The sequence below is a fragment of the Barbatula barbatula genome (assembly GCF_947034865.1).
Source record: "Barbatula barbatula genome assembly, chromosome: 10".
Classification (NCBI taxonomy): domain Eukaryota; kingdom Metazoa; phylum Chordata; class Actinopteri; order Cypriniformes; family Nemacheilidae; genus Barbatula; species Barbatula barbatula.
Genome location: NC_136773.1, coordinates 2,175,765 through 2,202,212, shown reverse-complemented (window position 1 = coordinate 2,202,212; position 26,448 = coordinate 2,175,765). Strand labels below are relative to the sequence as shown.

Sequence of the window (26,448 nt, the reverse complement as noted above, 5' to 3'; positions counted from 1 at the left end):
CTTGAGCCCTCCAGCCATTTTCTGGAATGACCGCCTGCTTCTGAACGCTTCAGGTAAGTAATCATACAAAGCAACATTTACAAACAAGAAACAGCAAGACTCTGATATAAACTTGTGTGTCTATTTGATTGACAAACAATTGAGTTGTATTATTCTTGTTGGCTCTTATATTATTGACTAGATTGCTCAAAAAGTAATTCAGCGGTGCTTTTTAAAAAACAAAAACACAGTCAGGCAATTTAGTTTTTTTATTAACTGTTTATTTTCATTATCACTACCATCCTCCTTTGCATAATCAAAGTCAATTGAATTTCCAATTGAGCGACTCCGCGAAAAGGTTTATAGGGAATACACTGTATTTGAGATTTCTCTTTGGTTTAATGCCGGTCACAGCTCATTTCCGCACATATTCACAAGTGTCAAACGGTTTAAATCTCCCGACAGCTGTTTTGACTAGCAGTTAATCAGTGCTATCATCTCTCCCATCTGCTCCTAGACATTTTAGACTATTGTGTCATGTGAAGTCGTGTAGTTTGTGTAGCTGTAAGGTGTTTTTGAGAAATCGTGGTGTGTTTTCGTTGGTTGGATTTGAGGCATCTGTGGCTCAGCTGGTGGAGCATTGGTTTAGCAACGCTGGAATGTAGTTTTGATATATACGTGTTTTGTTACTGACTGACCTGCGATGGAGAGGTTATAGTGAGGGAGAAACCAGCAACACACTCACAGACGCATGGCTCTCCTCTCAGGTGTGAAGTGGAACAGTATAGATGGACAGGTACAGCTGGCAGGTGTCCAAGCCTGGAAAGATTAGGCTCAGAGGCATTTATCAGTGATTAAGAGTGACCCCATACAAAATATCAGCATTCCAATTGGGCCAAACCATAAAATCATGAATGATGTATGCATGTCCTGTAAATATCATATGTCACATTTCAAGTTGTACAAAATGATTGACAGGCGGAGTCTTTCTGCTGAAAAGCAGTGATGTTAGAAGGTGTTTAGTCACAAGAATAATATAGATCTTGGCTGACTTCTTTCAGGAATTAAAGCAATTTCGCTTTTCATTATCTTTAAAAAATGTGATGGTAATTAATGAAGGTATTTAGTTTAATCTCTGAAGTTTTCTGAAAACCGAACCATCCCCATATTATTTTTTTTTTGTTTGTTTATTTTTTGGGAACTAATTCATCTTCTGATCCTGTGTTTTTTTTAAATAACATGTTTTGTCTTGCGCTGTTTGACACATCGATGTTACGGTGATTCTTTTAGCAATATTCACGATATTCGGTCGTTTTATATCTTCAGCACAATTATCTCGATAATATCTAATAATCAATATTTCGCCCGGTCCTTAGGGCTATGCGTTTAATAATTCTATTTTCAATTTTGGCTTCCAAGATTTTTTAATTATTTGTGAGGATTGTCTCATTATTTATAAATGATTTGTTTACACGTATTTGCATGTATTTTATTTTATGTTTTTACACGTATTGTTTATTTGTTGAAGTTATTAATTTATGTATTTATTATTTATCTATTTATTGACTTGATTTACATAGTCAACGAGTAATCGTGTCAATAATTGTAAACTAATAGAATTCTTACATTCAGATTGAATCACAATAATTGAAATCTGTAAGTCAAACATGGTTAAAAATACCTATAATATTGTCTTCGTGATTTTCTAACTTTTCTATTTTTGGTTTGTTTAGCATGTTTAGCTGGGTGGTGAAAGTTGTTCCCCAGCCCCCAGAACCTCCTGGGAAACTGGGAGAGGATGGAAATCCCACTGCAACAGTGAGTGTGCGTGCAATTGTGTGTGCATAGAGAAATTATCGACAGTATTAAAATATCTTCCCTCTTTCTATATATATCTTTTCTAGGACACAGGGAAAAAAGAGGAAGCAAAACAAGGTAACAGTCCATTCCATGACTTTTGACTTCAGCTTTGATCAATGACTAAAACAGAAACACCCCATCACAGAAAAATACAGACTTGAGAATGTTGCTCATTCATTTTTCATATTCTACAGAAGCCAAACCAGCCAAGTCAAAGGAGGAGGTCTCAGAGGAGAACAGGTAACGCTTGTGTGAGTGTGCTTAGTACAATATGTGTGTTTAAGGTCCTGACAGACCTCATTACCTCTCTGTTTCTCTCTAGTTCTCAGAGTGGGGTTTTGAGTTGGATGTCTCACGGTTTTAACACTGCTCTCCCTCAGCCAGTAAACACTTCTAAACCGGTCAGCAATGAAGCTAAGGTACCTTCATCAGGACTGTAATGGGATAATTCTCTCATCATTTTCATAATTTACCATTTTCATCTTGCACTGAAACAAAGGATTTTTTGACAAAATGTCATACAAATAGTTACTAGACGTGCGAGAACCAATAGCTATAAAGTTATCATTGTGCTGTTAATGTATGTTTGATTTTAGTGCTATATTTAGTTCGATATATTCATCGTTTTCTCACCCACACCTGGCGAAGAAGACAATTATGAACCTACTGGAGTCATTTGTGTGTCATATTAATGATGGATGTGTGTGCTTTTTGGAGCTGCAACATGTTGTGTCCCATATAGCATTTTTGAAAAAGATTCTCATAGAAAAGTCAATACTTATAATCTTTAGGTGAACTTTTCATTTAACAGATCATTTGTCGTTTTTCCCTGTTTATGTTTAATGCGTCTGATAGCTATAATGTTACCTAATGGTGTACGTTATACAACCTTACTGTAAATGATTACGAGTGATATACTTTACATGTAGACCTACATCATGAATAATAGAGGCCAACTCATGACTACCAAAAGAAAAATCTAAAATCGTGGACACAAAGTGTGTATTTATGTTTACCCGTTTCTTTTTGTATCACTGCTCAACAGCAAGAGGAAAATGAAGAGAGCAACAGGTATCATTTTAATTCATTTAATTGTAGGTTCACATATTCAGAAAACTTGTTTTTTATCTATATGTGTGTGGTGTGTCTGTATTTGCTGTGAAATGAATATTTTGATGAGCACTACACCTGTTTCATTGCTGTGTCGTGGATGGCAGTGACCCATCAGATGAGTAAGTGAGCTCATGCGCGCTGTGGCTGATGCCGTGCCCCTTGCTCTGTTTCCAGACCTGCATGAAACTGCTCTTGGCATGCTGTACACGCAAAAGTAGCTTCTCAATTTGACCAGCTCAGAGCAGGGGCGGACTGGGAATCAGATTCGGCCCTCCACCAATTCTGTCGACGGGGGGGTTTGGGAGGGGGTGTTGTATGTAACGTGCTTACTACTAATATCCTACTGGTCAGTCTGCCCCTTGCTCAGAGCAAACATCCGGTTGCGTGAAGTGGTGAAGTTTGGCATATCATAGCAGTTTGGCTTTCAAGTTAAAAGAAATAAAATGTAGTGACATGGATGTTTTATCAAATTAAAAAATGCTTGCTAGCATAGACTACTCTTGGCCTTTGTCTGTTGCGCAAAGTTGTATTTGTTGGTTTACTCCACCATGCTGCCACCTAGTGTTTGTTTAGGTCAAATCAGCCAACTTGCACGTCGTATACCTCACCTGTAACAAACCCAAAGTTGGTGGATTGAACCGTGTTTATTCTTCCAGCAGGACTGGGATGATCGGATGGATTGTGCAGGGATTGGGAAAAGTGGTTCCACAGCCAGATGAGAAATACAAAGGCCACACTGAGCCAGAGGAGACCACTGAGGTAAAGACAAGACAACATCGAATCATTGCTTTGTGTAGTGTTCTCTTTCATCTGTATCCATTGCAGTAATCGTTCAGTTAAAGATTAAGGAAAATATGTCACAATAATGCCACATAATAATGTTAAAATACGTCCACGAGGAAAGATAAGTTATCAAAATACTGCCCCTACATTTTAAAGTGAATTTTGTCATCACAATTGATCCAAGGATGTTTTGAAGCACATCACAGTTTTGGACTAGTAATATATTTAATAAAATGATATAAAAAACGAAACCATCAACAATTTTCCTGAGTGCAAAAATACATGAATAACATATGCCAAAGACGTCATTAAAATCTGATAAAAACTATAGAAATCTCAATGTCACTTCATATAAGTCTAGTCGAATTTAATATCATTTTCATTTAGACTGCAGCTGTTCCAGCGTTTAAAGTGGATCCTCCTGTAAGTATAGTGTTTTGAGAAAGCTTTATCATGGTCACACTATGTCCCACTTTCCGCTGTTACAATGTATTAAAGTTGTAAACAAGCTGACTGCTGCAGACAAGCTTGCATAGATTGCTTTAAATAGATTGCCTGAAAGGGATAGTTCACCCAAGATCTCTGTCATCATTAATGCACAAACTCTCATCGGCACCAAAAAAAGATATTTGAGAAATGTCTGGCTTTGTGTTCATATTGAAGGGGGATCAATGTTGTTTGGCTACCAACCTTCTTCAAAATATCTTCTTTGGTATTCTGCAGAAGAAAGTCATAAAGGTTTGGAATAACGTGGGGTTGAATAAGTGATGGCAGAATTTTCATTTTTGGGCTGAACCGTTCCAAATACTTTGTGACGTATCCTCTATGTTTTTATTTACATACAAAAAAGTTATTTTGGAAAAATGCATGGCATTAAACAACAGGGACTGACAGAGCCAGTCAAACTCGGAACATTCAGCTGCTCAATCACAACACCTTTACAAATAAACAGTACATGACATAACCACTATTTTGCTTTTCTTGGCAGGTGTGTGAGGAGAAAGACCATCACGGTAAGTCCAGCCTCTACATTACCACTTCATACAGTACGTAGCCATGAATATACAGTAGTTCGGAGGATTAATGATGTGATGGTTCTGTATTGATCAGATGCCGAGCCTCTTCCTCATATTCCTGTGGTTGAAATCGTTTCTGATGAAGAGCCAGATGCAGTTAACAGACCCTTCTCTCCAAAGTACCGCCAGCCCTTCATATCTTACATGAACCTGTATTTTTTTTACATTTGTGATTCTTTAGTTAAACATCTTGACATCTATTAGATTTTTGTATGTAATGCTTTACTTTTATGGCTTAATTTCTTTGGAGTCAAACTTTAATGTTTATCATTTATTTGTCATAACATAAATATAATGTTCGGTTCTGTGTTAGAGCAAATTTTTATATCGTCTTTATTTCCACATGTTCCTCTCCTTTTTTAGAGTCATAGAATGGATCAAACAGGGTTTTGAGAAGGTGGTTCCTCAGTCTCCAGTTAATCTTTGTCCTCCTTCAAGTTCAGAAACTCCAATCCTGAAGGCTGCTTCTGCTCCTGTGACACCCTACAAACATTCACCGAGTATGATTCACCTGTTCTTATTTATTAAGAATGAAATTATGATCACTAGTGAATGTTGAGTGAATGTTCAGCATGTTTTTTTATGTATAGCACCTGCGCCTGCGCCCGCGCCCGCACCCGCACCTGCACCGGCACCTGCACCTGCACCCGCACCGGCATCCACATCTGCAACTTCTGAACCACCAAATGTAGTTGAGGAGTCGAAAGGGTACGTTTATTTTTATCCTAGTCTTTTATTTGTAGGACAAACCTAATATTGTGCATCATGTTTCTATTGTTTTACAGTATGGTTGGCTGGATTGTGCAGGGCTTTGGGCGTATGATTCCACAACCAGTACTAAAACCAAAAGAGGTAAGTTACACCCACACTTCCCATACGGTACATTGTACCACGTTGGTTTGATTTACCATCGTCATTGTGTTTATTTGCAGGAGAGCTCTGATGTTGCTCAAAATGGTAAGTTTTGTTACTATTTCCTATTACTTCCAGCACACACAGACACCTACTGTACAAAGTATGATATTTTACGTCCTGGTGACACCCGCGACAGTTGCGGTTCATACAATCTGCATTTAGGAGTTGCAGACTGCAGCGCATGCAGAGTTTGGTTACATGAGTGCAGGACAGGATGTTTTTTCTCTCTACTCATTTGTAGGATGGAGGTGAAACTCTAACTCAGCTCCTCTTCTCCTTCTGTTTCAGGGGAGAGGGTCTCTAAAGCCCCCTAAACAAAAGGAGAAGAAGACTGGGAGAGTCATGACCTCCACACAGACAGAGAGAGAGCGAGAGATGTTCAGATAAACCCAAACGCTCTGGAATTCAGTAGAGTTAAAGCACAGCTTTCAATGTTTTGAGCAGCTATGATGCACAATGCACAGTTTCATATAAAACATGCCTGCTAGTTTTTATTAGCGATACGTTAAGTGCGCTGGTAACACTTTACAATAAGGTGCTATTAGTTAACATTAGTAAATGCATTAGCCAACATTAGCTAACAACGGACAATTTTTTTTAGCATTTATTAATCCTTGTCTTTCTTAGTTCATATCAATAGGTTGTTCCCAACGTGGTTTTGATGACGCGCGAAGTGCCGATTTTAGGGCACCAAGTGTTTTTTTCACCCTAGGACTTTACTTTACCTTACTTGTAATAAACATTAGCTTCTGTTAAGAGAACGAGACCTTATTAAATGGATAACATGAAAAATTTAACGTTTTTAACACGGTAAACCAAGTTAAATACATTTGTTTATCACTGATATCAAACATAAACATGATAACAGAACATGTTCTCAGTTTTTCGCTGCCTTGAGCCACGTTATGAGGTTTCTTTGTTCTTACGTTCTTTATACTTTATACCTATAACTTCTACGAAAAACAAGCTTAACTTGAGACCATTCTTATCCCTGGATTAAGTGCGTGTTGTAATAGAAATTTGGTTTCACGTGGTCATTGTTTTGGTACTTTAAGCTGTTTCATTATAATGGACTTCTATGGGGAAGAGACGCTTATCGCGAGATAAGATCTTTTGAGTTTGTGATAGTGAATTCCTATGGAGAAAATGACATGCTGCCCTCATCTGCACTTCGCGCAGTGCCCTGACGTCATGTGCAAACAACCTATACAGATATTCATGTTAGTTGATGCATTAACTAATGTTAACAGTGACAACCTTTGAGTTTAATAATGTATTAGTAAATGCTGAAATTAACATGAATTAATATTAATAAATGCTGTAGAAGTATTGTTCATTGTTAGTTCATTTTAGTTAACTAGTTGTTAACAAACAGTACCTTATTGTAAAGTGTTACCAGTGCGCTCAATGATTGTTTAGTACTTTGATAATTGTTGTCAATGAAACATGGCAGTAACGCAGTCGGATAACTTTGTACTTGAAACAATAAATAAATGCTCTGCATCCGAAATCACCTACTTGCATACTATCCCTTACAAATAAGAAGCTCGGTTGTATTCAGCATTTAAGTGTGCTATGAGTATTCGTCTTTACATCTGAAAATAAGAAAGTATAGTTATTAGCTACTTCTTATTTCCTTGACAGAAATATATGTACCTATACTTGACTAACTGTATAACTGGCCTATACTTAGTTACACATACTCGGTTACACCTTTAAATATGCTTTGATCAAAAGATAGTTTTCGAAGTGTTCTTGGGTTGTAGTTGTGTTTACGACGTAGTCTACGACATAACATATACTATACTTCAAAGTGTCCTTTTTAATATGCTTAAAAAGTATTGAACGAAACAATCAGTACCGATACGTTTGTGTAGTATAGTTGCTGCACAAACAAAAAACATAAATTGTGTCAAAGTTTACTACTGATACCTTCAAAGTATAATCAAAGAATTGGGCCACTACTAGTACACTTACAAGTATACTGTTAGTACATTCACATTAGTGGACTTGCGACGTAAAATAAAGCTGAAAAATATACTTGTACTTCACTTTAGTATACTTAGTAGAATTAACTTGAACTAAATACTTTCTGTAAGGGATCGTATGTGAAAATAAGAATGCAAAATCAGTATTATGTCCAAAACCTGGATGCCTGGATGGTCTAATGCTTTTGTCGAGATTTAGTATGCATCTGATGAACACTATTCTATCCCATGCGGTCACCGGAGCTGAAGCCACCACTTTAAAAAAAGTTTATTAATACAAATATAGAATAATTGTGAGCCGGGGTTCTACTTTAAACTATAAATGATATACATACAAAGAACTTCAACCTTACGGTTAAACTGGACCTAAGTCAATTATTTTCGCTGTTGTTGATGGTACGTCATAAATGAACGAACATACAGGGATATATGTTGCATAGGGCATCAACTATTTTCTTACTACTACTATATAGTACCTGAAGCAAGAATTACGTGGTTTATTTAATTTACTACGTAATGTCACAGTACACAATTTCGGATGCAGGGTATGCGTATGCCACTTTTTGCTTTTGCCAACACTGCTTATGTGTAACAGTTTATGTGATTGCTTCACAACAGAGAGCCCATAACCTGATTTTTATAATGGTAAACATGTTAGCAAAGTCGATTTGTACTGTGCATATGATTAATCAATATCAGACTTTACAACAAAAAAGTGAAACATTCTAATAATAAGTTTGATAGACTCTATGTTTAACTGTGAAAAATGAATGCTAACATATCACAGGCAGCTACCGTACTTTGTTTGCTGTACGACATCACTGATGAATAAATTATTTTGAAAAGCAGATTGTGTTTGGAGATTGTCAGATGAGAAATACATTTGTATAATGCTGTTTTTTTGAACGATGACAATGTATTTCTGTCAATTCACATCTGTGAGCTAATGCTAGCTTTGATAAGTAGCTAAAATACTTGGTGAAATGTTTAAAACATATAGGGGTAGACATGTCTTGTTTCATCAAAAACCTTTTTTTAAATGTCTTAAAACTCTCGGTCGAGCAAGTCTAAACATAGTTTAGTAGTTGCTTTTGTCATGTGCTGTCAATTTACAGACACTTTTAGAAAAATGTACAATGCATCAATAAAGAATGAAATACGGTCACACTTCAGTATAGGGATGCAATTCCCGCTATTAACAAACCATCAACTGCAAGTTTTCCTCCTTAATAGTTAGTAAGGTAGTTGGTTAGGATTAGGGATGTAGAGTCTGAACATGCAGAATTTGTGCTTTATATGTTCTAATAAACGACTGATATGCCAATAGTAAGCATGCTAATAACAACTAGTTTATAGTGAGAATGGCCCCTATATACAAAATATTTAATGCAGAAAAACCTTGTTTTTCAATGGTTTTATCACAAATAACAAAAATACTATCAAGGTTCCACAGTGTTTCAGCGAAATTGGGCTATGGTTACAGGTTGTTCAATATTATGTCTGTTAAAGGTGGATAGGTGGATTTTGATTACCAGCTGTCAATCTTAAAGTAGGTTGAAGTTAATCATTTAAACAGAGTGTTTATGACTACTACGACTGTGAGACTACTACCACTGTGATTTTTAAGACAAAGTTGTTTGTAATGCATGATATTGGGCTTAAGGCACAGGTATACTCGACGTCCGTGTCCGTCTCGCGAACAAACGCATCCGCACAGCTTTCTGCTCTTTCCATCGTCCGGATGGATGAGTTCGATACACACCAGTCCGTCAGAGGGCAGCACTGAGATGCATTATTCACAGGCCCACTGCAAATTAATGATAGAAGAAGTGTGGCTCTACCTTTGCATACAACAGAGATCACAATAGGCCTCTTCCACAATACGGCGGCAGCGACCGGAAGTAGGGTAACACTGCTGCCATAGCCATTCATTCATCGTTTTCTCACAGGCATTAATTTTATTTACCAAAAGCAAAAGTAGCATATGTTGTCCGATGTTCATGGTTTACTGGGAGAGGTAAAATTAGGGAAAACAAACATTACAAAAACATTGTTTTTTGAGCGATTTATTTATTTCCAAATGAAGGTTAGACAAATCAGCATAAAGAATTATATGATGCATTTATATAAATGAATGATATAAATGCAGATATTTTCGAATCTCCTCACACAAACGCTCGTCGAACTCTTTGTTGTAGTGTTTTGGCTCCTCAGCTTAAGCATATTGCTTTTGTGTCGGTCTTCTTCGACATCTGCACACCGCAAAATTTCCGTGTGTGTTTTTCTTGCACATGTGCTGTTTTACATGTTTCATCTGCACGCTCAAATTTGGGCTGTTCTGATGATGGAAATTGCATCATGTGGATGGCGCGAACCTGCAGGGGCAGACTGTACCTGTGGCTTTAGGACACTGGTCTAGTTTTGGGTGAGGGTTAATAGGCCATGGGGCTTATTTTGTCACGTTGTTACGTAACTGTAGTTAGCTGTATCAATCAGCTGTGGCCTAGTGGTTAGAGTGTTGGGCTTGTGATCAGAAGGTTGCCGGTTTTAATCTCAGTGCCAGCAGGTCATGACTGAAGTGCCCTTGAGCAAGACACATTACCCCTGATTGCTCTGCAGTAATGTGCCACTGTAAAAAAACCTACTTGTAAGTTGCTTAAGATAAAAGCGTCTGCCAAATGAATAAATGTAAATGTAGTTAAACCATGCTTTATTTTTTGTAAAGACAGTCAGCAATGAAAAAAACTATATTTGCTCTGCCCTCAATTCTTCAATGACAAGCCTGTAAAACACTTCCTTTTGAGCTATCATAGATGTCTAATTATTCAGAGTCTCATCCCAGCCTATGGGAATGATGACCGGTCTGCTGTGTTCTTGTTTCCGGGACAGTGTGCATCCTGCAGGATCCATGTGATATGGTGCTGGAGGAGGTGGACTCAGACTGGGAGACCCAGCTGGAGGAACAGGGCTCTGGGCGTGACGACCAGGCAGAGGAGCAGGTGCTTCCCAAAATCCTGCCACAGGTGCTGGCCATGCAACAGCAGGATGATGCAGAAACCCAGACAGAGCGCTGGACACCTCTTATTGAGAGGATCAAGAAAGAAGCGGAGGAGGCTGCCATTGCAAACATAGAGGAGAGGTCAGAGTCAATCCTTCTAAAAAGCATGTGGTTATCTTGGTAAAGAAACTGCCAGTCTTTTTTAGGGCCCACACTGCAATAAAACAGACATTCTTTCTGCATTTTATGTGTAGACTACAGCAGGAATGCATGGAGGCAGCTCGAATGGCAGAGGATTTGGCCCGACAGGCTGCGGAGTTGGCTGTCAGACAGTTGGAGGAAGAGCATCCCGTACAGATCATCAAAGAGCTCAAAGATGAAGAACAGGACAATGATGATCAGTAAGTCCCAAACACACAACACACTCAGTGTCCCTGTGATAAACCCTTCCACCAGGCTATTCTGTGTACCTTTGGTGTGATCTGAGATCTGGGGGTGTGATAACATCTGCGGCCAAAGTGTGTGCTCTCTAACACACACAAAAACATGCTCATAGTGTTCAGAATTCACCTGTTTACTGTTTTTTATCAAGACTGCCAAATATCCAGGAGGAAGAAATTGAAGAAGACCCAGAGTAAGTGTAACTCCCTGCCACTCTTGATCCGTGTTTCCTGCCAGGCTCCAAAATGAACCCTCACCAGGCACCAAATTCCACTTGAATATTAATGGGTTAAAAAAACATTTACTGGTAACTACTATGCAAATGGAAATATTTCATATACTGTATGGTTTAAATCAAATTCTGATGTGAACAGTAACTATAAACATTATAAAAAACATCTTTACAGGAATATTTTGGGGGGATTTCTACAGTTTCTAATTACATTTATCTCAGTGTAAAATGTACTTCGAGAAACCAGTTTTTATATATTTAAAAATGCAAAAAGAATTTGAATGTCAAGAAAGAAATATTAATGGATGCCCATGTTCATTTGATGGACCGATGGCAAAAAGTTGATTTTGGACCCCTGTTCCTATGAAAGCATACAAGGTGCAAAAATCTAATGAAATGTAATGTGCAAACTGGCAATGCAGCATGTATTTCTGTACCGTGTTTAAATGAATGCGCCTTTTTAAACTCAACCACCATGTTTCCAACATAGACCTACATGTACTAACAGACTATCATTGAGTGGGAAACAGCGAGTGAAGTTTTTAGGTGTATTTTTGTTTGCGTTTTGCTGCATCCACTCAGAAAAATAAAGTTCCCTTTCTGTCGGTCTCTCAACGTTGTGTCTAACCGAAACATGGAGTTCGCCCTTGAGAACCTATCATCTTCTGACTAGTTTTGAAAAGGCCAATGAAATTGGCGAATGAAATTTGCATGCCGGACTCCACCCCGGTATAAAAGGGAGACGGGATGAGTCTACATGCTCAAAATAAACCCTCTCCAAATCCTCCTTTCCATTGACCATAAGACCAACCATAGCCATGTCAACTGCATACTAGAGTAGGGCAGCATTATTTTCACGAATCTGGGAAAAAGGAAATACATAGGAAATAATGCAGGAGACAACACCCAGCCTTGGGGCACTCCAGTGTTCAAAGTAACCAGTTCTGACATGGTACCCTAAACAGAGTCTCTTTGAGGACGATCAGTTAAAAAATCCTTAATCCATAACACAAGGTGCCCATTGGTGTCAAGTTTTAAAAATCGATCTAACAAAATGTCAACCCTGACAGTATTAAAAGCTGAACTAAAATAAAAGAATACAATTCTGGCAAATGCACCAGGGAGCTGAATGTGCTAATCATATGAAGCAGATTTAAAATAGCATCCTCTCTGTGCTTTATATGCAAAATGCAATGTGTTATGACAGGAGAAATATCTGTGAGAGAGAACCCAAGTGAAGGCAGCGGTACAAACAAATTTAACTTTATTAAATGCAAGAAAATACGAAAACCCACGATGGGGGTTTCTAAATTAGAAACAGACTTCCCATGAGGGGGCAAAAAACTAAAGGGTCAAAACTAGAACTCACACTATAGACAGAACTGGGGAAACAAGATAGAAAGATACGGTATAATCCAACAAGACAGGGTATAATACACAAGGTAAGGTAAGGTAAAATCCATTTGATCAGATAAACAGTCACACAACTGGCAAGACAAGAACAAGGCAAATATATCAAAGCAAAACGAACAAGCACAGGACAGCAGACACAAGGGCATTAAATAGAGGATCTAACAAAGGGTAAAATAACACAGGTGTGGGTAATGAAACACTGATGGGAAGCAAAACAAGGAAACGAGGGCGGTGTGGTCAAAGACTAGACCGGAGAGAGTGCATGTTATGCCAGAACAAACAATAACATGTCTCTACCCACACTAAACACGTGGCCCTGTCATGATCATGCCACTATGCTAAGTAAGTAAAGGGCAAGAAGAGGCACACTCATGACAGCAATGGGTCTGACGAATAGAAATTTGGCAGGCGCCCTAACACAACCCTTTCCATGCATTTTCTCAAAATGCTGGTAAGAGCGAAAGGTCTTTAATAATTTAGTGATACGGGGTCGATGATGACCCTACCTCTCAAACCATCCGGACCAGGTGCTTTTTTATCGTAGCAAGACAACCAGCTAGCTCCTCTTCAGGAAGACTGATTTTATTCCAGACTAGTTCTGTGGTCCAGGGTCACATATACGTAACATTTGAAACATTTACCTCATCATGTGGAAATGACAAATCTAAATTGTATGATTTAATCTTTATTTTTATTTAGAATCAAACATTGCACACGTGATATGAAAGATTTGCATTTAAATACAGAAATGCCTTTCCGTTTTACATACTGCATTGCACTTTTCATATTACATATAACATTGAATTTCTCCACCTGTATGTTTCCATAGCTTCCAGCCCTTCAGCGCTGCCACTTTTAAGCAAAGTGAATGTTATGACTGATCATATGATTGCCGTCATTACTCTTATATCCTACGTGTCAGCTGAGGTGCTGTTTGTCCTCTCCGGCTTGCCGTACAGGTTACAGCCGCTCCACGAAGAGACTGAGGAGGAGAATGAGGATAGTAAGATGACAGAGTAAGAGCTAACCCGCAAACAGCTTCTAGCCTGAGCTTAAACAACAGTGCTGGGCGCCTGTAGTTGTGTAGTTGACAGCACATCATTTTAAACTATTTTTAAAAAAATGTTCTATATGCACACAAACAAATAACTAAAAGCCAGGCCTGGTCCTCTCTCCCTGGCGGTCCGGTCGCCCATCCTCTTATGCTCCCGGCTCTCGTCCAGCCTACCTCACTACATAATACAATATAACTTATTTATTGTTAGCAACATGAACACTTTAAGAAAAACTTCTGAATAGGTTTCAATGGATTACCATGTATTTTTAGCAAAGGATGAGATAACTGTAACCTGCCAAGTGAATCAAAACTCTTTCACATTTCATAGAAACATTTTCAGGAAACTTAACCACCCATTTAAGAACTCATTAAGATCATTGGGATATTCACAGTGTTGCTCAATGGTATAGAGTATGGTCACAATAATCACTGAAAATCACTAATGTACCTATTGTATTATATATATAAATATATACATTTATGAATATATAAAAGTAATAGGGTGGGAACCGGCGAACGTAAAACAACATTTAATTAAATAAACAAACAATAAAACAAACTTAAACATGCCATACAAACATAATAAAAACACAACATAAAGTCCAGGCCTGGTCCTCTCTCGTCGTACACTTCCTGTCGCTCCTTCTTTTATGCTCCCGGAGCTCCTCTGTGAGAGATGCAAGACCGGTGTAACGCACAGCTGACACTAATTTTCACTCGCGTGCCCGGCCTCGAGCCTTTCCCTCACGGCTCTCGTCCCGCCCTGCTCGCCACAATAAATTATATCTAGAAATAAATATATATTCAAAAATAAAATGAATCACCTCAAATTTATTTACATTTAATATATTACCTAATAATCTCAATATTTTTAAAAAATGTATGTCTCTGTATAAAAAAACTCATGGTACAGCCATGATACAGCATAGAAATCTTAATTCTGAGCTCAATCTAATATTTGGTTAGGTGGACATACATTCAGAAGCTTTTTTAGGCTTCATGCTGCCATGCCTCATAAAAATACTATAAACCACCCTATTCAGAAACCAACACAGCTGAGGCTTGAGGCCAAAAAAGCTTTATGGTTGTACCATACAACTTGTAGTTGTAGATGACAGATTTAGACCTGCCGCATGCTTTGAAATAAATTCAACTCAAGTGTGCACGTTGTATTAATGTTTTTGCCACCAATTTGCCATCACCTGCAAACAGTGTCAACATAAAGAGGTATGTCAGGCCAGCATGGGGTAGTATGTTTAAATTAAAATTCATGCTGATCTGAGAGTGTATTCTTTTGGTCATTCATAGCTGTATAAAATTAAATAAATTCAGGTAATTTCGCAATTTTAAAACTATTCTTTGAGTTACCTGAAATAACATCACGATTCATATTTGTGATAGCTGGCCACCCATTGACTCATTTATTTTTCTGTGCTGAATAAATCTGATGGCAACTAATAATGGATGATGGAAATAATCCATATGAGTTAAATGATCACCTGCAGGTTTCATTTGTAATTGACTGGTTGTGTTTCCATGACTACTGTACACTCCCACTCAAACCCCTTGTTCAGGTGCCTGGTGGACGTCTGCCCGGCAGAACCATCACCGCATGAATCTGAGGCATCAGTTAAGATGACCCAGAGTCCCATTGCACCAACCCAAACATCAAAAACAGATACAGTGTCTCCTGCCGTCACCACCCAACCTGAGACAGCCACATCTTCACCTCCTGTTCATGTTCAACAGGTAACATGGATGTTAAATAAATCTGCAGTGTTACACTGAAAAATGTAATAATTTACTGATTTTGAGCACACTTGCATTTTTTATTTCAGAAAAAACCTTTTTTACAAAAATTAATTTGTCTTTTTGTGAGATAAAAACTATTCTGTGCACTATAAAAGAAAGCAAACTGAAGCAAGACGAAACATAAAACTTCACTTGAATATATAAATAAAGTATAGCCTATCTGCAAAGCTGTCATGTAGTCACTAAATTACTTTAATGTTTGATCAATTATTAGTTTCCATTAAAGTCTTACGGAAATTAATTTTCTATCACAGGAAGAGGAAACTGTTGAAGAAGGCTGTGGAGGTCAGTTTTGTCTTTTTAATCGTGATGTTTAAAGGACCATTGTGTAATTTATCTAGTGGTGAGGCTGCGTATTGCAACCAATGGCTCACTCCACCCCTCCCTTTCAAAGCAGATTGAGAGAGATTGAGAGAGGATTAAGATGTCGACACATTTTTTGCTTCTTTCCTGAATTCGATATCGTATTTACGAACACTCTGTAGAGTGTTTGTCCGTTTTGGGCTACTGTAGAAAAAACATGGAGAATCCCCATGTAAGGTGTATTTAAGGTCTTTATACACCTCTGAAGACATAGTTGTGTATATTTTATAGCATTTCTGTCAATAGATCCAGCCAAAAATGACACACTGGTCCTTTAAACCTTATATGACAAATAATACAGTTATTGTGCTACATTTTCTTTATATTATCTTCACATTCTTCTATTTCTTTATCAAGGATATTAAGATATGTTTAATAGAAATGAAGACCAAATGGGCTACTTTTGTGGCGTAAACATCTAGATGTTGAACTGGTTGTTTACGTGCCTGCAGAGCCCGCTAGCTGTTCTGGTGTAAAGAGCTGGGTTCTTCGCTTCTTGCATGCCTTCAGCCAGCATCTGAAACAGAATAACATTATGCTGCCGAAGCTGTCATCTCTGTCCCCTGACCTTCAGCTGCTGTGCCAGGAGCTCTCGCAGCTTACCAAACAAGCCCACCAGCGCTTCCAGAACGCCCTGCTCTGCCTCAAAAACCTCAAGCCCTCGTAGAGCACCTCAGCAGCACGCGGTAGAAACTGTAGCTAGTGGATTTAGTGCTAAAAATACACACGAGACCCACTTTCAGCCTTCCAGTATTCCGTATATCCCAAAGTGCCATAGAAACATCAAACCTCAAATCTCTCACGTGCTGTGCTGTGCTGTTCTGTGCTGTGTTTTGTTAAGAGGTGCTGTCAGTCTAAACAGTCAGATCCCATTTTTCCCGTCATTTACAGTAGGAAATCATTTCAGTGCTTCCCAAATGGGATAATGAAATTATCATTATAAAAAGTTAAAAGTCGAGGTTTTTATTGCATACCCTTACCACTCTTACTACATGAATGGTTTCGTTTTGGGGGGAAATTTGGGGGATTCTTTTACTACTAGGCCAAAGATTTTGGTATGCTTTTGGAGGGCCGTTTGTCTCTAAAGTTTGGGAAGCTCTGGCATATTTCATGTCATACAAAGACTACTGGAGTTGTGTTAAAATACATTATTTTACGGTTGCACTTTATATTAAGGTACACAAATTAATTATGAATGACATGTTCATTAGCATGCCTATTGGTTGTAAATGAGTACGTATAAAGCACATATTAAAGCCTGATCTTATTCTTAGTTCTCGATTCTACATTTCTAAGTCCTACCCTGTACCTAACTTACCTTATAAGCAGTAGTTAGGATTTTATTGAGGCAAAAGTCAAAGTTAATAGTAAGAAATAGACCCTAATCTAAAGTGTGACCATTTTGATAAATCTTTCCACTTTGCAAACTGTGTCGTGAGAAACTAATGATGAAGGACATTTTGGACAAAGTGAACTATATAAAGAATAGATACAGCAAGTCAGCCGTTAAGTCGGACAATGTTCATTTAAAAAAAAAAACTACAATAATTTCCCCCACACAGAGATCAAGCATATATGAATAATATATAACTATATTACAATATATAGTGTGTAATTCTACACCCCCCATGGCCAGAAAAAACGTTTTTTACGGGACTTTTTTACCGTGTATTGTTCTCTCAAAATGCATCCACGTAAATCCAGAACCGAAGTTGGAAGACTTTGAGGAGGGAGAGATGACGATTCCCACAATCGTTGTGGCCCCAGAGACAGATTCAATGACCCTGACCGTTCCAGTACAAAACCTGACCCTTCTCAGGTCTGTGTTTAATAATCAAATCTGTAATGTTTAAAAAGGCATTTTTGCAATGAAACCTATATTTTGTCTCCACACTCACAGCAAATCTGTGGATTCAAAGTAAGTTGCTCTTACAGTACCTTAACCTTGTATCCCGTACAGTCATTTAGTTTACAGTTTTTTACCGTAACAAGGTATCTTTTCCGTCCTGTTATTCAGAAGGGACGATGTGGAGGAACCAGGAGGACATCTGGAGAAGGATCTGAACCAGACAGATGCACTCGGTATAGACATGTACGTTTAATCCTAAAACCAAATATTCCAGGTTTTTTATAGAGCCTTAGCAAACATTTGTAAGTTAAAATATAAAAAGAAATCTCTTCCGATTTTACGATATCCTTTCCTATAGAGGCCTTGAGCGGCCTGTGTCTGCAGCCAGTCAGAGAAGTATAGTCGTGAACGAGCGTCTCCAGGAGCTGGTCAAGCTGTTTAAGGAGCGAACAGACCGTGCGAAAGAGAAACTGACCGACCCAGATGAGTCTGATCAAGAGAGCCCGTCAGCATGTGAGTTCACCATTCAGCCTACACCTCATCATTATCATTGTTTTTTCAGTGACGGTGTCACCAGTGGTGCAGAAATCACATACTATAGGTTTGACCTCAAACACATTCTATTTCAACCTCAGCTCCAGCCAAAAAGCCCAGTGACGCCCCACCTCCACCACCACCTCCTGAGGAAATTAAAGATGAAGGTGCTGGAGAGGAGGAAGAAGAGGAGCAATTCTACGAGTTCATGGGTCACAAATTTAAAGTTCCCCAGTTTACAATGCCTCAGATTCCTGACTGGCTCAGAATCATACTGGAGTTTCGCTTCCCGTCCAGCATTGACCCCTACACAGGTCAGATCACCCGGAGTACCGTATTCGTCGCAATATAAGGCAGTGTTTTTTCTTTGAAGTATATAGGGAAAAATTGCATCGTCTTATATTCGGGGTCTTGCACCCTGGTCTTACAGGGTCGTGCACACGATTCACTAGTTTATTCCTTCAAGAAATTTTGGTAGGCTTTATGGTTCTGACTATGAGATGAATAGCCTATTGAGCAGGACAGGTTTTTATGGCATGCCTTGGCCTAAAGTATTCCATTAAAAATGATTGTTGGTACATTTATACTTTACTTACAATAAGATATTTTCAAATAAATACATTATATAAGACCAGTTGTGGTCTTGAATTTCTAACGTTTGCCTTCTGAGCACATTGACCGTGTACAACATACATAAACGCATGACAACTCTCTGTCTGATCGTTCATCCTGCAGATCTGATCTATGTGGTGTGGCTCTTCTTTGTGACAATCGCGTGGAACTGGAATGTTTGGCTCATCCCGGTGCGCTTGGTTTTCCCGTACCAGACCCCCGACAACATCCACTGGTGGCTCCTGATGGACTACCTCTCTGACACTATTTACATTCTGGACATCCTGGTGTTTCAGCCCAGGCTGCAGTTTGTGAGAGGAGGGGATGTCGTGGTGAGCACGTGTAGGACATTAGTGGACTCGATTAGACCACTGATCTGTCAATCACAGATCGACAGCTTCTCTGTCTCTCTCTAGTTCTCTGAGTTTCCTCTCAATCCACACAGGTGTCCTTCCAGGTGTAGCCCACCGCATTAACTTTGGAAATGTTTTACATATATTTGACAACCAGAAAGTGTCCAAATACTGTCTTTACTTTAAACAATTGATCGACTGGGTTTATTCATTCAGCTTAGTACATTGTCAATTGATGATTGTGTCGTTTTCTTCTGTTTTGTGCATTTCAGTGTGACCCAAAGGACATGAGAGAGCACTACATGCAAACGGAACGATTCAAGGTCACATCTCTACTTCATGCCATTATTATGCATAACATCACTGTATCAATGCTTTACTATATAAGCGGCTTTCTACATTGTGTTGAATGCTGTTTTCCACATTTTCTTGTCTCAGATGGATGTGATCAGTCTCTTTCCTCTGGATATCCTTTACTTCTTCACGGGTGTCAAATCAGTGTTGCGGTTTCCTCGTCTTCTAAAGGTCATATCTCTCACAAACACACACACACACACACTTGATACGTACACAAACTTATTCTGTGATTAAATGTAAACTTTATGCGCTGTTGCAGTATCATGCATTCTTTGAGTTCAATGATCGACTGGAAGCTGTGATGAGCAAAGCTTACATTTATAGGTAAGACCGGAGACAACCACCAGAGGGCAGCTTAACACAGAGTTACTGCCTCTTAAAAATATTGTTTACCTAAAAATGAAATTTTGATATTTCTTTTATAATTGACTCTTGATTTTATAATTGACATTTTTTCAGTCTTAAACAAGCAAAGATTAAAAAATATTTCTCAATCTGTCCACTGTAAAAGATCAAGTTATGTCATATTGGCTTAAGTCAGTTATATTAAACTGACTTTAAAGCCTATAGTTTCAACTTAATTTGGTTAGGTATGCAAAATTACATTGTATTTAAGTGAGTTTAACATATAGTTTCAATTGAAATTACTTGTGAAGCCATTTTGATTTAACTTAGAAATTTGAGTCAGCTTTTGAACTAAAGCTTTAAAAGTTCTTTTTACAGCGTGTGGTCCCAGCTTGTTGAAACCTCAAAAAGCACATAAATCCATAAATAAAAGAACAATTTTGGGCTGAATAATTACTTTGAATAAATTGTTTAATCGTTGTTGAAGCTTAGCTTTACCGCTCTTAATCTGTCTATATAAAACATCTGTTTTCAGGGTCATCCGGACAAGCGCGTACCTGCTTTACTCTCTGCACTGTAATGCCTGTATTTTCTACTGGGGGTCTGATTATGAAGGTCTTGGCTCAACCAAATGGGTTTACAACGGCAAAGGAAACGCGTGAGCTGACTATTTAACCTAAACTATATGGCTTACCCTTAATAACAAACATTGTATAATAACAATGTGTGTGTGTTCTGTAGTTATATACGCTGTTACTACTTTGCCGTGAAGACTCTGATCACCATCGGAGGTTTGCCTGATCCCACAACTGTCTTTGAAATCGTCTTTCAGCTTGTCAACTACTTTGTGGGAGTCTTCGCTTTCTCCATTATGATTGGTCAGGTGAGAGCACACGGTACATTCCAGTCCGGTGTCTGTTGAGTTTTAACAAAAGCAAACATTAGGAGTGACATCGAGTCACCCAACTGCAATGTCAAGACACGTGAAAGATTTGATTAAAAAACTAGTTTACTTGATCAAATTTGTTTTTTTAAACGTTAGAATACATGTATAACTTGAGTATTGTGTTGCTTAGATGAATATGAACCGCAGCATTTGAAATCTAAAAGGATTGCATCTTTTATGTTATTTTGAGCAGTTTGTCCGGTTAAATTGAGAGGAATATTGTAAGTAGTTAGAATAAAACAAAAAGATCACGTTATCTAAACACATATCGAATTCAGAAAAACAAAGCATTCTTTTGGAATGGTCTCTCAACAGTTTCCAGAGAAAATAAGTTTTGTTTAGAAACTTGAAGATTTGTTGAATTTATATACACAATTATTTTTATTGCATTGCAAAAAGTTATTTTATTACTGTTGTTCAACAATATCCACAAATAATGAAATAATGGTTGTAATTGTTCTGAGCACACCACAATAATCTGAATGTTTTGTAATTGTTATTATTATTTTTTATGTATTTAATATAATAAGAAAAAGCAAAAACAATCTTCTTGGCCTTGAAAATAGGCTGTTTTTGGTCTTGAAATATAATATTTACACTTATAGATCAATGCGATTTCGAACGAAAAATAAAGAGTTGCTTCATCATTATCATCTCCTGAAGACTAAACATACACCGACTGTGACTTTAAAGAGCACCGTAGTATCTACTGACTCCACATAAATTGTCTATCTGTGGTCACGTCTGTGTGTGTATAGATGAGAGATGTTGTTGGAGCTGCCACAGCTGGTGAGGCGTACTACAGACACTGTGTGGACAGCACTGTGAAATACATGAGCTCCTACAAGATTCCACGGGAGGTGCAAAACCGAGTCAAGACCTGGTACGATTACACCTGGAAGTCGCAGGGCATGCTGGGTAGGCAAAATCGACCTGCACCCTCATATGTCCTAAGAGTGTGTTGTAAGGATGGTATGTTCATTTTCAGATGAGCAAGAGCTGCTCATACAGCTGCCCGATAAGATGCGTCTAGACATCGCTGCAGATGTCAACTATGCCATCGTCAGTAAAGTCGCACTCTTTCAGGTCAGCAAACCCACATTATTTACTCTGTCTGCTCTTAATCAGGTCATTCCAGTTTTAAGCTTTGGTGTTTGACCCAGATCAACTGAGCAGACCAAAAATAATCAAACAGAAGCTGTATTTAATCCAAAAGTTTCATTATTGCAGGGGTGTGACAGACAGATGATATTTGACATGCTAAACAGACTAAAGTCTGTGGTGTATCTTCCAGGAGACTCTGTTTGTAAAAAGGTGAGCGATATAACTCCATGTTATAATTTACACTGCAATTCCATTGTTGTAAGATATTTAAAACCCGAATAGATATATTTGTTGCGATGTGTTTGAAGGTAACCCTTGGTTTTTAGATTCTCAAAGCACATTGAGTTAAGGTCACATCAAACAGTCAGCATGAAAGCCTCTTTTATCTGGTAGCGTTTTGAACTGACGTGTGTCCCGCTCGCTGTGTTGGTCAGGGCGAGATTGGCCGGGAGATGTACATCATCAAAGCCGGAGAGGTGCAGGTGGTGGGAGGGCCTGATGGGACGATCGTGTTCGTGACTTTGAAAGCTGGTTCTGTGTTTGGGGAAATCAGGTGAGTCAATATCGGAGCCCCACATATGCTTTTGCACTTTTATTTGACAAAACACAGTAAAAAATGAAGTACATATTTGCATGGTCATTTGTACTACGTGGTTTTATAAGCTCCACCCATTAACGGGATAGGAAGAAAGTATTTTATCACAGTCAAAAGTGACTCGTTTTCATGCGTCTTGTCCCCTTCAGTTTGCTTGCGGGTGGTGGTGGAAACAGACGGACAGCTAACGTGAAAGCCCACGGTTTTGCTAACCTCTTCATCCTGGATAAGAAAGACCTCGCAGAGATCTTAGTGCACTACCCCGAGTCAGAGAAGCTTCTGCGAAAGAAGGCCAAGTGAGGGGATGGGAGCTCAAACCTTCACCAAGAGCCCCAGAAATCCTTTAATACACAAACGCTAAATCCAGTGCAGCGGTTTGACTGAGCCATTGACAGCTCTGTATCACACTCGCAGATCTCTTCAGTGCTAGCCCTTAGCTTTGTTTACCAGACATGTCTTTCTCTGTGCCATTTCTGTTGCGTTTCTCATAACACTCGCTCTCTGTGTCCCTTCTCCCTTCCTTTTCTGTTTAATTGGATGGGGAATGTTGAGAATGACTGTATTATTGTGTTTAGAGTAGTTTGGATGTAATTGGGAAAATGCAGGTAAACACAGTCATGCAGGTGTAATCTATCTTTGATTTCTGTTCACCCATTAGTCCAATGTTCTTCAAAGTACCTGTGTGTTGAATGTGTTATGCGATCATGACATTTGATGACATCTAATAATTTGATTCTGCCACTACCTGGTAACAGGGAACACGTTAGCATACTACTTCCTGTCATTACTGTAGTGTAGGGTGACCATACATGCCATTTTTCCCGGGCACATCCCGGCCAGGATTTCAGTTGCGTCCTCCGAAGGTTGCATTTGTTGACTGCATCCTTCATCGTGGTTCTGACATTTAAGTTAAAAAAACATTATAAAATTAACATTTATTTCTCTTTAGACATATAATCATTGTACTTTCATTCTTAGCTGGAAATATAATGCTTGCTTTCCTGAAATAAAACCTGTAATAATAAACCTCAATGACATGTGGTGGACAAACGCGACCTCTGGGAGAAACCAACCGAAATCATGGCCAGGACGTATCTGGGAAAAACGGCACGTTTGGTCACCCTACTGTAATGTTTGCAGGTTCTGGTGTCATGATTTACGTTTGTGTGTGTTCGTCTCCTCCCGTAGGAAGATGTTGACCAAAGACAAGAAGCCGGCAGATGAAAAGGTTAAGGATACGGGTGAGGTCATCCCTCCACGTCCAGAGACGCCCAAACTCTTTAAAGCTGCATTGGAAGTTGCCAAGGGACAGACTTTCACAAAGCTGAAGGAGACTTATAAAGGAGCAATGCTGGAGGTATTTACGGTGCATTGTGCTTTTATGATTCTGAAATAAACACACTAGAAATATATACTGTGTTGGTACTCATAGTTGCAAACACAGATGAAGGAGATAACCTTTTTAAGAAATGCATTCTGTAGAGCAGTTTGTCCGTATAGGGCTACTGTAGAAACAACATGGTGAATCCCATGTAAGGGGACCCGCGGTGTAGGTATATAGAAACAGCTCATTCTTAGATTATAAACACATAACGCTTCATTATGTAAGGTCTTTATACATCAGAACACAAAGTAATGTATAGACTATTGCATTTCTGTCAATAGATCCAGCCTCTATAAGGTTCGCATAAGGCCTTTTTTCCACAACATTCAGCCAGCATCTCAAGTCGTTTCTTTTTTGTTACTCTTTTTACTCTACAGCCATCCACTTCTGCTTCCTATAGCACCTCCACAGGTCCAATTCCTCCTCCCTCTCCCATCCATCGGCGTTCACCGATCCCCCGCCCTCGTGTGCCAGATGACGATGACATGGTGTCAGAGACCACCGACAGCACCGTGATCATTCGCATGACTCCACGCGTTGAGGGAGAGGAGACCCTCTCTGTGGAAGTTAGCCCAGCAGAGTTAGTCTAAGTGGACATGGAAGAACAAGCCAAAACTGAAGAGAAATGAGAGAAGGAGTGAGAGGGCGAGATATAGAGTAGAAGAGACAGTAGTGAGCATGAGGACAAGCTGGTTCATGCAACCCTGGGGTTCTTATTTTGTCTGCTTCTTGAGGCACAGTTTGGATTTCTCATTTTGCCACAATGGAACCTTTTGATAAGCTTTAGGTAATCTTAAAGAAATAAAATTTTGAGGAAGTGGAAAATGAAACCATATGTACCGTATATAATGAAGTGCCAGCAATGTGTTTATCAGAAAAACAGAACAAAGAAATGTGTACAGGTTTGGAACAACTCAAGGTTGAGTAAATGACGACGATTATTCCATTTTGGGTGGAGTATCCCTTTAAATGTACAACAAATATTTGAGAACCCTTTAAAAGGCTTTCAAGAGTTTCTTCAAAGGCTCAGACGCATTTGAAGATGAAGTGAATGTTTGGGCCAATACATTTCCTTCCTCTGTCATTGGTTAGACAAACAGAAAGTCCCGCCCCAAACTCATGCCATTGGTTTAGCCACTGTTGCTCTGTCTGGATGCTAAAACAAACAGACTGGAGATGGCATTTAAAAGATTTCTAGGACTGAAGAAGCATTACGCCATGTATAATGGAAAGTAACTCTCAGTAACTATCCACACATTTGCATGATAAAATGCATTTGATACCTTGCTGATATGTGCTTTGATACACTGACAGAGCTGTGATCAATTACGAATGATCTTTCGCTGTTTCCAGGTCAGTTCATACTGAAGAATTGGTGTCTGAACTGGCCCCAGAGAATCTATAAATGGAAAGTTACAACACACTTTTAGCTTCTGGCAGTGGAACAATGCCCTCATCATTCAGGTCTCAGACAGCTCTCAGCAATATTGTGTGTTGAATTTAAAGAATGTGTGGAAGTGTGTAGGGAGGGACAGCAAGGAATTTTGTCCTGTGACATGAGGGGCCAACAAGGTTTTCTTATGGTATAGTACTCAGAAACGTCAACCATAAATATTTTGTCATATATGAATTTAAACAAGCTATGTGAAAAAATGTAATAAACAGTTCAAGCGCAGTAGATCAGTACTGTCGGTGAAATTTTGCTAAGCAGGCATTTTTTGCATAGGTTTCCGAAAAAAAATATGTGAACTGCATTGACAGGAAGCGCACAGGAAAACGGTTTTCATTGTCTCTTGCTCCATAAAACCAGATGTGAAAAGGAGGCAATCTAGGAGACAAGACTTGCATTTATGTGAATACAGAATACACTGACTTGACATTGTCACAAAAATTATTTATGAAATACTTTAAAATTTAGTGAGAATGACATCAGTAATAATATTTCTTCTTAAATTCAATTCAAAGTCAGCAATGTGATGTTATGTTCTTATGTAAGGTTTCTGTCTGAGCAAATCTAATCCCAGAAACTGTGTGACTCAAGTGTGACCCTGGATCACAAAACCAGTCTCAAATACATTGGGTCAAAATTATAGATTTTTAATTTATGGCAAACATCAAGAGGAAATTAAGTACAGATCATCCATGAAGATACGTTGTACATTTCCTACCGTATATATATATATATATATATATATATATATATATATATATATATATATATATATATATATATAGGCCTATATATATATATAACCTTTATTTTTGTGAGTGGATGGCCTGCTACAGCGCCTCTCATCAACAACTTCAGAGGCGATTTTCTCAATATTTAGATATTTTGC

At 38.6% G+C, this 26,448-nt stretch overlaps 1 protein-coding gene across 1 annotated transcript; it reads left to right on the top strand.

Moving 5' to 3' along the window:
* On the top strand, positions 1–26,252 carry cngb1a (cyclic nucleotide gated channel subunit beta 1a). The gene is made up of 37 exons (XM_079465334.1): positions 1–53; positions 1,713–1,797; positions 1,884–1,914; positions 2,034–2,079; positions 2,162–2,258; positions 2,885–2,910; positions 3,609–3,711; positions 4,123–4,158; positions 4,724–4,748; positions 4,846–4,930; positions 5,175–5,311; positions 5,402–5,519; positions 5,597–5,663; positions 5,744–5,768; positions 10,604–10,853; positions 10,967–11,113; positions 11,305–11,346; positions 13,758–13,814; positions 15,430–15,604; positions 15,922–15,952; positions 16,483–16,693; positions 18,048–18,122; positions 18,238–18,392; positions 18,515–18,727; positions 19,149–19,357; positions 19,651–19,701; positions 19,817–19,903; positions 19,995–20,059; positions 20,616–20,738; positions 20,822–20,963; positions 21,785–21,944; positions 22,015–22,112; positions 22,257–22,340; positions 22,565–22,683; positions 22,875–23,021; positions 23,914–24,082; positions 24,487–26,252. Exons 2-37 carry the CDS (start codon positions 1,714–1,716, stop codon positions 24,697–24,699), a joined length of 3,903 nt encoding a protein of 1,300 aa, XP_079321460.1. The 5' UTR covers positions 1–53; position 1,713; the 3' UTR covers positions 24,700–26,252.
* Positions 26,253–26,448: the final 196 nt, after the last annotated feature.